At 44.4% G+C, this 17,148-nt stretch overlaps 1 protein-coding gene across 1 annotated transcript in view; it reads right to left on the bottom strand.

Annotated features, from left to right (window-relative positions):
• Positions 1-948, bottom strand: part of LOC115152958 (stromal cell-derived factor 1) — a 43,102-nt gene extending 42,154 nt beyond the window's left edge. The window contains exon 1 of the mRNA XM_029697911.1: positions 780-948. Coding sequence (XP_029553771.1) covers positions 780-846 — 67 coding nt within the window. The 5' untranslated portion in view covers positions 847-948. The remainder of the gene's footprint in view (positions 1-779) is intronic.
• Between the last annotated feature and the right edge of the window lie 16,200 nt (positions 949-17,148).

Below are 17,148 nucleotides of genomic sequence, written 5' to 3'. Positions count from 1 at the left end.
CCGCAGTAGAGAGCCATCTACCCGGCTGAGTGATGTCGCCAGCACCGCTATCGCACTGGCTTTGTGTTGGAGGCTAACTTGAGGGTAATTAAATGGTAACAAAAGGGAGGACAAATACACATTAATCAGCAATCCGACTGAGGTCTGCTGCGCTACAGACAGCCTATATGCACACACTGCTAGAGTTCTAGTGTCCTGGTGGTGTTGCTTTACGCACGACGGGTTGGCTATACATGCGCTATGCCACTTGTTATTGCTGCTCATGGGGAATATAACTGGAAATATATGATATTCCGAGGGGAAATTCAAAGAGCCATTCATCGAACAGTTTAGTTGAAAATACAATTATGTGCATAGGCTATAGCAAAGTGAACATAGGAACTAGACTATAATAATCAATAATCAAATAAAGCATATTGGTTGTTGGTGATCCCACTCTTTCAATGATTCAAAACAGACGTAATAAATTCCATAAAATAGTTTACACTATATTTAATTGCACCGCGATCAGACAATTGGTTAGGCTAGGGCTAATACAAATCAAATAGACTAGATTATTTTAATTACTAGTGACTAATGTATATCTGATAGTGGAATAAACAGTAGAATGACAAATCATCAGGTGCATCTCACTAGAACAACCTTTTAACATGCAGCGCCTCGGGCACACACAGAACCACCCCACGGGGGCATAAAAACATATCCAAACAATTACACGAATGCTTTATTTTAATAACCAAAAACATGTATAATATCTAAACTCATCCACCGTAGCCTACCTTGTGAGAAAGGAGCGTATGTCGCCACAGTCAGCACAGCCATAACCGCCAAATATTTCAAATCCATGATTAACGATACCTGTCCAATAATCTGTTCGATGTAGAGTCCAGATCGCACTGTGAAAGTGTGTCGGAGTGTTGAAGTTATGCACCGTGCATACAAGGCACGCTGCAGAGGAGGAAAGAGAAAGTGGGAGTGTCTGAGGATGAACAAATGTACCCCTCCCCCACACACACGCGCACGCACACATGCACGCACGCACGCGGACTCATACACGTTCTCAAAAGCTGGAAGTGTGTGTGTGTGGATTTCATTTATGACCCCCTGGCAAGGCGAGTTTCCTCTATCAGACATCTCTGGACCTGAATCAAAGTGTTCCGAAAATCTTTGCAAACTTCCCATGCTTTACCGCATGTTATTGGTCACATACACGTGATTAGCAGATGTTATTGCGAATGTAGCGAAAAGCTTGTGCTTCTAGCTCTGAGTATCTAAGAAGTAATATCGAACAAATTACACAACATATACCCAATCAGTGGCGGTTCTAGCTTGTATGGCTCCCTGGGCGAACCCCCCCTTCAGCGCCCCCCCACGCCAACAACAAAAAAAAACACCATTCTGCACTAACTGTAATTTTTATTCAGACATTTGGAACAACACAAATAAATAATTCTAACATTTAATACTATATAAAAAATATAAACAAAAATAAGACTTACTGTTGAATTCGGAAGTTTACATACACTTAGGTTGGAGTCATTTAAAACTCGTTTTTCAACCACTCCACAAATTTCTTGTTAACAATCTATAGTTTTGGCAAGTCGGTTAGAACATCTACTATGTGTATGACACAAGTAATCTTAACAACAATTGTTTACAGACAGATTATTTCACTTATAATTCACTGTATCCCAATTCCAGTGGGTCAGAAGTTTACATACACTAAGTTGACTGTGCCTTTAAACAGCTTGAAAAATTACAGAAAATTATGTCATGGGTTTAGAAGCTTCTGATAGGCTAATTGACATAATTTGAGTCAATTGGAGGTGTACCTGTGGATGTATTTCAAGGCCTACCTTCAAACTCAGTGCCTCTTTGCTTGACATTATGGGAAAATCAAAAGAAATCAGCCAAAATTGTAGACCTCCACAAGTCTGGTTCATTCTTGGGAGCAATTTCCAAATGCCTGAAGGTACCATGTTCATCTGTACAAACAATAGTACGCAAATTTAAACACCATGGGACCACGCAGCCGTCCTACCACTCAGGAAGGAGACGCATTCTGTCTCCTAGAGATGAACGTACTTTGGTGCGAAAAGTGCAAATCAATCCCAGAAAAACAGCAAAGGACCTTGTGAAGATGCTGGAGGAAACCGGTACAAAGTATTTATATCCACAGTAAAACGAGTCCTATATCGACATAACCTGAAAGGCCGCTCAGCCTTTACGTATAAATAAATCATTCTCTCTACTATTATTCTGACATGTTACATTCTTAAATTAAAGTGGTGATCCTAACTGACCTAAGACAGGGAATTTTTACCGGGATTAAATGTCAGGAATTGTGAAAAACTGAGTTTAAATGTATTTGGCTAAGGTGTAAGTAAACTTCCGACTTCAACTGTAAATATAAAAAAGAAGTAACAAAGACAAATAGAAACCAATTGTAGTATATAAATACATATAAAAAAGAATCCAATTATTACACCATTACCCTATTGCTAACAAAAAACACACAAATAAAACTAATTTGCACAAATACACAAATAGAATAACACACTTATAAAGAAGAGAACCTGATTATTGCACTTCAAACAAGAAACACACAAACTGAATTGCACAACTATTTGCATTACTAATTGCATTAGGTGCGCTATTTGATAGATTCCCCTGCTCCCCCACCTCAGGCTTCCAGTGGGGAGACCTGAGGTAAACCTACCCCCGCCCCCTCCCCATCTCGTACTTCTGAGTGGGAGACCTTCCCAGGCAGTAGCATGCCTTGCTCACAAACTAGAATCAGGACGCCCACTCCAACAAGGTTAATTGTCCCACATGGTGACATGATATCATTGACATGATGTGCAAATGAGCGATAGAAAACAGATCGCGCAAATGTCACCATTCGGAATATTATTATTATATATATTTTTTTTTGTACGGCCCCCCCGGCAAGATGCCACCCTGGGCGGCTGCCCATGCCGCCTATACCTAAATCTGCCACTGTACCCAATATACACAAACCTAAGTAGGAATGAATTAAGACTATATACATATGGACGAGCGATAACGGAACGGACTAAGATACAGTAGAATAGTATAGAAAAACAATGTATACATATATGAGTAATGCCAGATATGTAAACATTATTAAAGTGACTAGTGTTCCATTCAGTGATTCCTAGTCTATGCCTATAGGCAGCAGCCTCTAATGTGCTAGTGATGGCTGTTTAACAGACTGATGGCCTTGAGATAGAAGCTGTTTTTCAGTCTTTCGGTCCCAGCTTTGATGCACCTGTACTGACCTCTCCTTCTGGATGATAGTGGGGTGAACAAGCAGTGGCTCTGGTGGTTGATGTCCTTGATCTTTTTGGCCTTCCTGTGACATTGGGTCCTGTAGGTGTCCTGGAGGGTGGGTAGTTTTCCCCCGGAGAGCGGGCGTTGCAGTTGCCGTACCAGTCGGTGATACAGCCCGACAGGATGCTTTCAATTGTGCATCTGTAAAAATCTGTGAGGGTTTTAGGTGACAAGCCAAATTTCTTTAGCCTCCTGAGCTTGAAGAGGCTCTGTTTGCGCCTTCTTCACCATACTATCTTTGTGGCATAATGACACATTTTGTATCTTTGGCTTTGGGGAATGGAATTGACAGTGTTTAGTGGGACTGTGCATTTGATACAGTATGATACAGAGAAGAAAACACTTCACTCATAAATTAGCTATGCATTCTGCTCTGTCTTTTACAGTATATGGTCTTCATGCTGCATTCAGAGAAATGGCAGGATACATTTGACACATGTTTATATTAAGTTCTGGTGTGTTAACTTTTCCCATAAGCCTGCATCACCCCAAATTAACTAACAGCCAAAACATGGAAATTACATTAGAGTAAAAACACACCAAGCTACAGACTTACTTTATATTACAACACGTGTGCTAATGAATATAGGAGAAACAGTAACCACAGGAAGAACATATGGTCCTGTTAGAAAGGAATGATCTGTGCTATTCTCAATTTAAGTGAATCTCTAAACAATTGTCTTTAGCTCAGGCTGGAACTTTCCAGTTTGGGATGGGGGGACAATGTGTGTCCAGTGTTGTGTTTGGAGGGGGTTAATAGTGAGTTTAACAGGATGCAGATGTGAAGTCCACTTCCAGACATTTGGCTTTAGCCCACCAGAGCAAATGTGTGTGTGTGTGTGTGCATGTGTGTGAGTGCACATGTTGTGTGTTTGAGTTCCTTGAATGCCAGAACTGTCAGTGGTACCGTAGAGACAACAGTATGTGTGTGTATGATGTGTGTGAGAGTGTGTATGATTGTAGAGGTTTGTGGGCAGTGAAATTAATTGAACCAGGAAGGCTGATGAGCACTGTTTACACTGAGATCTGAATACAGAGAGAGGAATATCACACAGACACATGTTGACTTTTCTCACACAGATGGATACTGAGCGAGAGAGAGAAAGAGAGAGAGTGTTTAATGTGGGCTGTCTGTGAGTTGTTGGTGGAGAAGAAAAGGAAAGAGCTGAGCAAGAGGGACTGTGATATGTGTGTGAAAGCCGAGTTGTTGCAGTGTGTGAGTGAGGTGTAAAGTGTGCAATGACACGTAAAAAATGTCGTGTGTGCAGTTATTGTGATGTGTCTGTGAGGTCTTTGTGCCTTGACCGCTTTTTGCTTTTCATGTTTGACTACTGATGAAACAGTCATTGAAGGAGCAATAGAGAGCTTCTAACTACACCTGAACACTTCTGTGATGTGTCAGATAGGGGCCAGCCATTATCTGTATTGAGTCCATGGGCTGTTGTTGTGTCTCTTTGGGGTGATGGTGGTGTTTTATCATGTAATGACTACTGTCTGTGTGACCTAACTGCCCTGAATCAACAAGCTCTTACAGTCTCACTGCAGAGTTAGACATTTTTGCACTTTTCTCCAAACATCACATTTCAAAGAGTTTTTGACACCCTGGGTTGCTCCTTCTACCACTGGGATTGAACACATGACCTTCGGAGCTGGAGTCATGGGATTATGTTATGCCAATCCACCACCCCTGTTCACAGTGCCCTAGCGAAACCCAAGCCTACTTGATGCTAATAGCGCTCACTGTTGCCCCTTGTGGTCAGTTTCAAGGCATTTCTGAGCAGATGATTAATGTTACTGGTTGATGTTTATCTGCACCCTGTCTTACTGTCTAGAGATCGGGTGTGTCTGACAGTGTGTCTGGGTCTCTCGGTCGGTATGTCTGTTCTGTGGTATTTCTCACTCCAGGGGTCCAACTCTTCCTCTTAGTGTGAGTCATTAGTTAAAGTGCTTTCAAATTACAAGACAGCCGAATCTCGTGTGTGTGTGTGTGTGTGTGTGTGTGTGTGTGTGTGTGTGTGTGTGTGTGTGTGTGTGTGTGTGTGTGTGTGTGTGTGTGTGTGTGTGTGTGTGTGTGTGTGTGTGTGTGTGTGTAAATCAGAGGGAAGTAAATGGCTGTATGTTTGACAGTGGGGCAGAGGCACAGCGTCTTTCATGTCTTTTGGAGAAAACTGTAACAAACAACTTAGAGGACACACACACACACACAGATATACTGCCCTCTGTTAGCGTTTACGACTGACGATCAAACTGTAAATCTACAGACAAGTTACACAAACCACATCACATTGGAAAAATCAAAGACTCAAACAAACATTTGGATTACTCTTATTTCATCTCAGAAATGACTGCTTCCCTAAATATTTTAAACATCCACCGAGGTGAATCTTACCACACTCCATATAACATCAAAACATGAAGAATTTCCTGGCAAATGAAGAGAGAATGTCTCATTCCTAACCATTGCAAACCATTCCTTAACTTATCATTCCTTTTGGTATTTTCTTCATCAAAGGGTATTATATTATATTCAAGGTATTATAATGTCACAGGAGGAGATGGCTGCCGTTTTATGGGCTCCTATTGTGGACCACCTCTAACATCAGTCCTATTAGCCAACGTGCAATCATTGGAGAATAAACTGAATGAGCTCCGATCAAGTCTATTCTACCAACGGGACATTAAAAACTGTAATATCTTATGTTTCACCTTATGTTTCACCGAGTCGTGGCTGAACGATGACCTGGATAACATACAGCTGGCTGGGTTTTCTGTGCATCTGCAAGATAGAACAGCTGCCTCCGGTAAGACAAGGGGTGGCGGTCTGTGTCTATTTGTCAAAAACATCTGGTGTACAGCTATGTACATGAAGTCTCGACTTATTAATGAAGTCTCGAGGTATTTCTCGCTTGAGGTGGAGGATGTCATGATAAGCTGTAGACCAAACTATTTACCAAGAGAGTTTTCATCTATATTTTTGGTAGCTGTCTATTTACCACCAACCGATACTGGCACTAAGAACACACTCAATGAGCTCGATAAGGCCATAAGCAAACAAACAAAATGTTAATCCAGAGGTGGCGCTCCTAGTGGCCGGGGACTTTAATGCTGGGAAACTTACATAATTTCTACCAGCATGTTAAATGTGCAACCAGAGAAAAAAAAACTCTAGAACACCTTTACTCCACACACAGAGATGTGTACAAAGCTCTCCCTGAGCCTCCATTTGGCAAATCTGACCATAATGATATCCTTCTGATTCCTGATTACAAGCAAAAACTAAAGCAGGAAGTACCAGCGACTCGCTCAATACAGAAGTGGTCAGATGATGCAGATGCTAAGCTGCAGGCCTGTTTTGCTAGCACAGACTGGAATATGTTCTGGGATTCGTTTCGATGGCACTGAGCAGTACACCACATCAGTCACTGGCTTCATCAATAAGTGCATCAATCCCCACAGTGACCTTTAAGAGTGTGCTCCTAATCTCAGCTCATTACCTGTATAAAAGACACCTGGGAGCCAGAAATCTTTCTGATTGAGAGGGGGTCAAATACGTATTTCCCTCATTCAAATGCAAATCAATTCATAACATTTTTGACATGGGTTTTTTCTGGATTTTTGTTGTTATTCTGTCTCTTACTGTTCAAATAAACCTACCATTAAAATTATAGACTGATAATTTCTTTGTCAGTGGGCAAACGTACAAAATCAGCAGGGGATCAAATACTTTTTTCCCTCACTGTACCCAACCAGAAGCCATGGATTACAGGCAACATCCGCACTGAGCTAATGGGCAAAGCTGCCAATGAACCATTAAACAGGCAAAGCGTCAATACGTGAGGAAGATTTAATCCTACTACACTGGCTCTGACGCTCGTCAGATGTGGCAGGGCTTGCAAACTATTACGGAATACAAAGGGAAGCACAGCCGCGAGCTACGCAGTGGCACGAGCCTACCAGACGAGCTAAATTACTTCTATGCGCACTTCGAGGCAAGCAACACTGAAGCATGCATGAGAGCACCAGCTGTTTCAGATGACTGTGTGATCACGCGTCATTCCGCTTTCTGAAGGCTTTAGAGAGCCAATGGAAGCCTTAGAAAGTGTCACGTAACAGCACAGATACTGTAATTGCAATAGAGATGCAACAGAAGGTTGCAACAGAGATGCAACTGTAACGATCGTCGTGCATGAAGGAAGAAGTGGACCAAGGCGCAGCTGGGAGCGAACACATGTTATTTATTTCAGACTGAAATAACACGGTCAAAACAGAGAATAAACGTATCGCTACTGCTCAAACAAAAAGAGACAACAACCCACAAACATCGTGGGGGGAAAGGAACTTAAATGTGATTCCCAATCAGACATAACTAGCGACAGCTGTCTGATTGGAAATCACATTTAAGTTCCTTTCCCCCCACGATGTTTGTGGGTTGTTGTCTCTTTGATTTTGAGCAGCTAACGTATCGGTACTTTCTTTGTTTTGTACGTGTTTATTTCGGTGTAAAAGAATAAACATGTGTTCGCTCCCAGCTGCGTTTTGGTCCGCTTCCTCGTTACCTGACGCCGAACGTTACAGAACAACCCACCAAACCAGGACCAAGCAGCAGAGGAACGAAGAGGAAGGATGGACATGGGCCGAGTTAAGGAGGAGCATTTCCAGGGCGATGGAAGAGTTTAGGGAGACCGAGAGGCATCCCCAATAATTTTTTAGGGGGGGGGCACAAGGGCTGTTTGACGGGGCAGGAGCTGCCCGCCAGTCAACAGTCGTCGGAGCTGCCCGCCAGTCAACAGTCGTCGGAGCTGCCCGCCAGTCAACAGTCGTCGGAGCTGCCCGTCAGTCAACAGTCGTCGGAGCTGCCCGTCAGTCAACAGTCGTCGGAGCTGCCCGCCAGTCAACAGTCGCCGGAGTGGTCAGACTGCGCTGAACTGCCGGAGTGGCCAGACTGCGCTGAACTGCCGGAGTGGCCAGACTGCGCTGAACTGCCGGAGTGGCCAGACTGCGCTGAACTGCCGGAGTGGCCAGACTGCGCTGAACTGCCGGAGTGGCCAGACTGCCCTGAACTGCCGGAGTGGCCAGACTGCCCTGAACTGCCGGAGTGGCCAGACTGCCCTGAACTGCCGGAGTGGCCAGACTGCCCTGAACTGCCGGAGTGGCCAGACTGCCCAGACTGTCCCGAGCTGCCAGACGTCCCCAGTCCAGTCCGGCCCGTCCCTGCTCCCCGCACCAGGTTAGTGGTGCGTGTCCACAGTCCTGTCCGGCCCATCCCTGCTCCCCGCACCAAGCCAGTGGTGCGTGTCCCCAGTCCAGTCCGGCCCGTCCCTGCTCCCCGTGCGTGTCCCCAGTCCGGTCCGGCCCATCCCTGCTCCCCGCACCAAGTTAGTGGTGCGTGTCTCCAGTCCTGTCCGGCCCATCCCTGCTCCCCGCACCAAGTTAGTGGTGCGTGTCCCCAGTCCAGTCCGGACCGTCCCTGCTCCCCGCACCAGGTTAGTGGTGCATGTCCCCAGTCCTGTCCGGCCCATTCCTGCTCCCCGCACCAGGTTAGTGGTGCGTGTTCACAGTCCTGTCCGGCCCATCCCGGCTCCCCGCACCAAGCCGGTGGTGCGTGTCCCCAGTCCAGTCCGGCCCGTCCCTGCTCCCCGCACCAGGTTAGTGGTGCGTGTCCCCAGTCCTGTCCGGCCCAGTCCTGCTCCCCGCACCAGGTTAGTGGTGCGTGTCCACAGTCCTGTCCGGCCCATCCCGGCTCCCCGCACCAAGCCGGTGGTGCGTGTCCCCAGTCCAGTCCGGCCCGTCCCTGCTCCCCGCACCAGGTTGGTGGTGCGTGTCCCCAGGCCAGTCCGGCCCGTCCCTGCTCCCCGCACCAGGTTGGTGGTGCGTGTCCCCGGTCCTGTCCGGCCCGTCCCTGTTCCCCGCACCAGGCCCACGGCGCGTGTCCACAGTCCGGCACGGCCTGTGTCCTGTCCTCCGGTGACCAGTCCTGTTCCGGTCGGCGGCTCCGCTCCGGAGCCTGAGCATGCCGCTCCACCGTGGTCCAGTCCGGGCCAGAGGGGTAGGGCTAGGGTGGAGGCAGGGGGAGAAACACGCCCGGGGCCAGAGCCTCCACCGAGGGTGAGGCGCCCACCCGGGTCCCCCCCCTAATAGACTTTAGGTTGGTGCGCCGGGAGTACGCACCGTTGGAGGGGGGTACTGTCACGCCCTGACCAGGGGAACTCTGCTATTTTGGTCAGGGTGTGGTATTTCTATGGTTTATTTTCTATGTTTTGTTATAGCCTTTCTTTGTGGTTTATTTCTATGTTGGGCTCGGGGGTGATTTCCAATCAGATAGCTGTCGCTAGTTATGTCTGATTGGGAATCACATTTAAGTTCCTTTCCCCCCACGATGTTTGTGGGTTGTTGTCTCTTTGATTTTGAGCAGCTAACGTATCGGTACTTTCTTTGTTTTGTACGTGTTTATTTCGGTGTAAAAGAATAAACATGTGTTCGCTCCCAGCTGCGTTTTGGTCCGCTTCCTCGTTACCTGACGCCGAACGTTACAGCAACAAATTGTCAGACAGGCCACTTTCTGCATGGAATCTTCTCAGATGTTTGCCTGCCATATGAGTTCTGTTATACTCACAGACACCATTCAAACAGTTTTAGAAACTTTAGAGTGTTTTCCATCCAAATCTACTAATTATATGCATATTCTAGTTTCTGGTCAAGAGTAGTAACCAGATTAAATCGGGTAAATTTTTTATCTGGCCGTGAAAATACTGCCCCCTATCCACAACAGGTTTTAAGGGCTTGTAAGTAAGCATTTCACTGTAAGGTGAAATGCTTACTTACAAGCTTACTTACCTGTTGTATTCGGCGCATGTGACAAATACAATTTGATTTGATTTGATTCAGATGGCTGAGGTATGGATGACTGCATGCATTATAGCAGGGAGGCCAGTTTCCATAGAGCAATCCTGTGTTAGGGAGCACTCAGGCGACTGGCCCAATGGGGGCTCTACAGGCCCTCAAGACTCTCTACAGGCCCTCAAGACCCTGCTGTCTTGAGGGCCTGCTAGTTGTGTCTTTGTCTCTTTTTCTCTCTAACTCCTCTGGAGAGTCAAGTTCCCAAACCTTACAGACCAACACACACACACACACACACACACCACCATATGGACCACCACTACAGTGGTCAGAGACATTGTTTAGTCTCAATAAGGTTCCACGATTAACTACTCATGCTGTGATTGTCCTGTTGTTCACCCAACCTAGAATACCTCACAATCAAATGCCGACCGTATTACCTCCCAAGAAAATTATCTTCGGTTATAGTCACAGTCGTGTATATTCCCTCTCAAGCTGATACCACGACGGCCCTAAAATAAATACAGTGTACTCTATGCAAACTGGAAACAACATATCCTTTGGCCGCATTTATTGAAGACAGAGATTTTAACAAAGCTAATTTGAGGAAAACGCTACCGAAGTTCTACCAACACATTGACTGTAGCACTCACTCTGAGAAAACATTGGACCCCTGCTACTCAACTTTTTGAAACGCCTACAAAGCCCTCCCCCGCCCTCACTTTGGCAAATCTGATCACAACTCTATTTTGCTCCTCTGTTTCTATAGGCAGAAACTCAAACAGGAAGTACCCATGCAATGGACTATTCAACGCTGGTCTGACCAATCAGAATTCATTCTTCAAGATTGTTTTGATTACGCAGACTGGGATATGTTCCGGGTAGCCTCTGAAAATAATATTGACGAATACATGGATACGGTGACTGAGTTTATCAGGAAATCTATAGGAGATGTTGACTGTGACTATTAAAACCTACCCAAACCAGAAACCGTGGATAGATGGCAGCATTCGCTCAAAATTGAAAGCGCGAACCACAGCATTTAACCATCGCAAGGTGACTGGGAATGTTGCCGAATACAAACAGTGTAGTTATTCCCTCCGTAAGGAAATCAAACAGGCAAAACGTCAGTACAGAGATAAAGTGGCGTTGCAATTCAGCGACTCAGACACAAAACGTACACTACCGTTCAAAAAAGTGTGGGGTCACTTAGAAATGTCCTTGTTTTTGAAAGAAAAGCATATGTTTTGTCCATTAAAATAACATCAAATTGATCAGAAATACAGTGTAGACAGTGTTGATGTTGTAAATGACTATTGTAGCTGGAAACGGCAGATTTTTAATGGAATATTTACATAGGCGTAAATAGTACCCGCAAAACACCAGTCTCAACGTCAACAGTGAAGAGGCGACTCCGGGATGCTGGCCTTCTAGGCAGAGTTCCTCTGTCCAGTGTCTGTGTTCTTTTGCCCATCTTAATCTTTTCTTTTAATTGGCCAGTCTGAGATATGGCTTTTTCTTAGCAACTCTGCCTAGAAGGCCAGCATCCCGGAGTAGCCTCTTCACTGTTGACGTCGTGACTGTTTTTTTGCGGGTCAAGTTTGCAGATGACACAACAGTAGAAGGCCTGATTACTAACATTACTAACAACTAACAAACGAGAAAGCCTACAGGGAGGAGGTGAGGGCCCTGGGAGTGTGGTGCCAGGAAAATAACCTCTCACTCAACATCAACAAAACAAAGGAGCTGATCGTGGACTTCAGGAAACAGCAGAGGGAACACCCCCCTATCTACATCGACAGAACCGCAGTGGAGAAGTTGGAAAGCTTCAAGTTCCTCTGTGTACACATCACTGACAAACTGAAATGGTCCACCCAGACAGACCGTGTGGTGAAGAAGTGTAATGACCGTCGTTGCAATGAGACCAAGGTGCAGCGGAGGATGTGTTCATCATAAAGGATTTTAATAAACGAATGAACACTACAAACAAAACACGAAAAGAAACGACAGCCAAACAGTCCTGTCAGGATTAACACAAACCTAGACAGAAAATATTCACCCACAAACCCCAAAGGAAAAACAGGCTGCCTATGTATGACTCTCAATCAGCAACAACAAGGTACACCTGTTCCTGATTGAGAGCCATACACGGCCGAAACAAAGAAAACCACCAACATAGAAAAGGAAACCTCGAACGCCCACCCATGTCACACCCTGGCCTAACCAAAAATAGAGAACAAAAAACCCTCTCTATAGCCAGGTCATTACAAGAAGGTGCAACAGTGCCTCTTCAACCTCAAGAGGCTGAAAATTTTTGTCTTGGCACCTAAAACCCTGACAAACTTTTACAGATAAACAATTGAGAGCATCCTGTCGGGCTGTATCTCCGCCTGGTACGGCAACTGCAGCGCCTGCAACAACAGGGCTCTCCAGAGAGTGGTGCATTCTGCCCAACGCATCACCGGGGGCAAACTATCTGCACTCTAGGACACCTAGAGCACCCGATGTCACAGGAAGGCCAAAATATCATCAAGGACAACAACCACCCGAGCCACTGCCTGTTCACCCTGCTATCATCCAGAAGGCGAGGTCAGTACAGGTGCATCAAAGCTGCGACCGAGAGACTGAAAAACAGCTTCTATCTCAAGGCCATCAGACTGTTAAATAGCAATCACTAGCAACTTAGAGGCTGCTGCCCTATATACATGGACTTGGAATCACTGGCCACATTAATAATTGAACACTAGTCACTTTAATAATGTTTACATATTTTGCATTACTCATCTCATATGTATATACTGTATTCTATTCTACTGTATTTTAGTATATGCCGCTCCGACATTGCTCGTCCAAATATTTATGCATTCTTAATTCCATTCCTTTACTTTAGATTTGTTTGTATTGTGTGTATTTTTGTGAAATTGTTAGATATTACCTGTTAGATATTACTGCACTGTTGGAGCTAGAAACACAAGCATTTTGCTACACCCAAAATAACATCTGCTAAACATGTGTATGTGACCAATACAATTTGATTTAAGGGGTGCAGTGGTTTGACAGGCCCCTGGTGTTGTGGTGTTTAGTGTGGCACAGGAACACAACCCTGTGTCTATCACCTGTTGCTCTGATGTTACTATAGAAGACACCAACAGTTAATCTGCTCAGTCATGACGTGTTAGTTAAACTGATATACAGTTTTTTCTCAAGTTCTGTTGAACCTTCATATCTAAACAATTTCGCAAACGTTGAAATGTGGATCCTTCCATTGTCAGTTGTTGTTAAAGCTACTCTGTCTTTTGGCTAAATGCTTCTCTGTGTGTGTGGGTTGTGTGCCTGTCTCTCGTTGTGTTGTTTATACATGTTTGGCATAGATCTGGCAAAGATAGATTTAGACTTCCAGTAAAGTCCTGGGAGTTTGGCAAAGAGATACAGTAGGGTTGTCCTGATAATTATTTGCATCTGGATGAATGGAGAGGTTTAAGGCAAACTTTATAGTGAACATCCAATAAAGTTGCAATTACAGAAGTAGGGACATTACACACAAATAAACACACACACACACACACACATTCTCCCACTCAAGCATGAATAAACAACAAACTCCTCTTCTGACATAAAGTTTATTTTGTCACTGAAACCTAAAACCTCAACACAAACAATGAGCCTCAGGCTTGACTTCCAACCACAACTGTAAGACCTAACAAAGGTCTTGCACACCACCATCCCTCTCATTTCTCAACCTTTTACCCTCTGTCTCTTTCACTCCCACCTCTCTCTCTCTCCATCTTTCTCTCTCTCAAACTCTCTCTCTTTCTAACTCTCTTAACCTCTTACTCTCTCAGATTATATCTAGCAGACAGGATATGAGTGAAGATGGATTATGAAGGCACAACGCTGGTCTGAGATCAGTGGTAGCCAGTTCTCTCCTCACTGGGAGGTTTACTCTGATTGATATGTTCATGGTTTGGAATTTGCTCAAAAACAGATCAAAGAGACCTCAGAAAAAAATCAAATCAAATTGTATTTGTCACATGCGCCGAATACAACAACCTTATGCTTACTTACAGTACAAGCAATTAATCAACAATGCAGTTTTAAGAAAAAACGAAAAAGTAGTAAGAGATAAGAATAACAAATGATTAAAGAGCAGGGGGTACCGGTACAGAGTCAACGTGGAGGCTATATACAGGGGGTACCGGTACAGAGTCAATGTGCAGGAGCACCGGTGTCGAGGTAATTGAGGTAATATGTACATGTAGGGAGAGTTATTAACCTGTTGGGGATAGGGGGCAGTATTTGCACGGCCGGATAAAAAACGTACCCGATTTAAACTGGTTATTACTCTTGCCCAGAAATTAGAATATGCATATAATTAATAGATTTGAATAGAAAACAGTCTAAAGTTTCTAAAACTGTTTGAATGGTGTCTGTGAGTATAACAGAACTCATATGGCAGGCCAAAACCTGAGAAGATTCCATACAGGAAGTGCCCTGTCTGACCATTTGTTCTCCTTCTGTGGCATCTCTATCGAAAATACAGCATCTCTGCTGTAACGTGACATTTTCTAAGGCTTCCATTGGCTCTCAGAAGGCGCCAAAAAGTGGAATGCTGTCTCTCCTGTCTCTGGGCGAAAAACAGCAGGAGATTTTGTGAGTGGTCAGGCTGGGAACAGTGACACCGGAGATGCGCGTTCATGAGAATTCTAAATTTTTTTCTTTCAGCCTTTGAATGAATACAACGGTGCCCGGTTGGAATAGTATCGCTATTTTACGAGAAAAATCGCATAAAAATTGATTTTAAACAGCGTTTGACATGCTTCGAAGTACGGTAATGGAATATTTTGAATTTTTTGTCACGAAATGCGCTTGCGCGTCACCCTTCGGATACTGACATGAACGCACAAACAAAACGGAGGTATTTGAATATAACTATGGATTATTTGGAACCAAAACAACAATTGTTGTTGAAGTAGAAGTCCTGGGAGTGCATTCTGACGAAGAACAGCAAAGGTAATCCAATTTTTCTTATAGTAAATCTGAGTTTGGTGAGGGACAAACTTGGTGGGTGTCAAATTAGCTAGCCTGTGATGGCCGGGCTATGTACTCAGATGTGCTTTCGCCGAAAAGCTATTTTAAATCTGACACCGCAATTGCATAAAGGAGTTCTGTATCTATAATTCTTAAAATAATTGTTATGTATTTTGTGAACGTTAATCGTGAGTAATTTAGTAAATTCACCGGAAGTTTGCGGTGGGTATGCTAGTTCTGAACATCACATGCTAATGTAAAAAGCTGGTTTTTGATATAAATATGAACTTGATTTAACAAAACATGCATGTATTGTATAACATAATGTCCTAGGAGTGTCATCTGATGAAGATCATCAAAGGTTAGTGCTGCATTTAGCTGTGGTTTTGGTTTTTGTGACATATATGCTGCTTTGAAAATGGCTGTGTGATTATTTTTGGCAGGGTACCCTCCTGACATAATCATAATAATGTTTTGCTTTCACTGTAAAGCCTTTTTGAAATCGGACAATGTGGTTAGATTAACGAGAGTCTTGTCTTTAAAATGGTGTAAAATAGTCATATGTTTGAGAAAATGAAGTTATAGCATTTTTTAGTTATTTGTATTTCGCGCCACGCGATTCCACTGGCTGTTGACGCAAACGTCCCACCTTGCCCAGGGAGGTTAAAGTGACTATGCATAGATAATAACAGAGAGTAGCAGGATCGTAGAGAGGGGGGCAATGCAAATAGTCTGGGTAGCCATTAGATTAATGTCAGGAGTCTTATGGCTTGGGGGTAGAAGCTGTTTAGAAGCATCTTGGACCTAGACTTGGTACTCCGGTGCCGCTTGCCGTGCGGTAGCAGAGAGAAAAGTCTATGACTAGGGTGGCTGGAGTCTTTGAAAGTTTTTAGGGCCTTCCAGTGACACCGCCTGGCATAGAGGTCCTGAATGGCAGGAAGCTTGGCCCTAGTGATGTACTGGGCCATACGCACTACCCTCTGTAGTGCCTTTCGGTGGGATGCCGAGCAGTTGCCATACCAGGAAGTGATGCAACCCGTCAGGATGCTCTTGATAGTGCAGCTGTAAAGCCTTTTAAGGATCTGAGGACCCATGCCAAATCTCTTCAGTCTCCTGAGGGTGAATAGGTTTTGTCGTGCCCTCTTCATGACTGTCTTGGTGTGCTTGGACCATGTTAGTTTGTTGGTGATGTGGACACCAAGGAACTTGAAGCTCTCAACCTGCTCCACTCCAGCTCCGTCGATGATGGGGGCGTGCTCGCTCCTCCTTTTCCTGTAGTCCACAATCATCTCCTTGGTCTAGATCACGCTGAGGGAGAGGTTGTAGTCCTTGCACCATATGGTCAGGTCTCTGACCGCCTCCCTATAGGTTGTCTCATCGTTATCAGTGACCTGGCCTAAAACTGTTGTGTCAATGGCAAACTTTTTAAAAATTATTATTTTTGTTATGTCCTCTGAAACACAACCCAGCCAAGCCACACTGCTTCTTGAAACATTGCCCGCTTAAACCTGTTGAGGACAGACGTTCCACTAGCGGAACGCCTAGCCAACATCCGATGGAACAGCATGGCGCGAAATACAAAACCTCAAAAATCTAATAATTTCAATTTCTCAAACATACAACTATTTTACACCATTTTAAAGATACACTTCTCCTTAATCCAACCACATTGTCCGATTTCAAAAAGGCTTTACAGCGAAAGCAAAACATTAGATTATGTTAGGAGAGTACATAGACAAAAATAACCACATAGCCATTTTCCAAGAGAGGATATATGTCACAAAAACCCAATACACAGCTAAATGAAGCACTAACCTTTGACGATCTTCATCAGATGACACTCCTAGGACATCATGTTACACAATACATGTATGTTTTTTTCGATAAAGTTCATATTTATATCCAAAAACAGCATTTTACATTGGCGCA

This window comes from Salmo trutta, chromosome 18 (genome assembly GCF_901001165.1).
Source record: "Salmo trutta chromosome 18, fSalTru1.1, whole genome shotgun sequence".
NCBI lineage: Eukaryota > Metazoa > Chordata > Actinopteri > Salmoniformes > Salmonidae > Salmo > Salmo trutta.
This window is presented reverse-complemented; position numbering and strand designations above follow the sequence as displayed.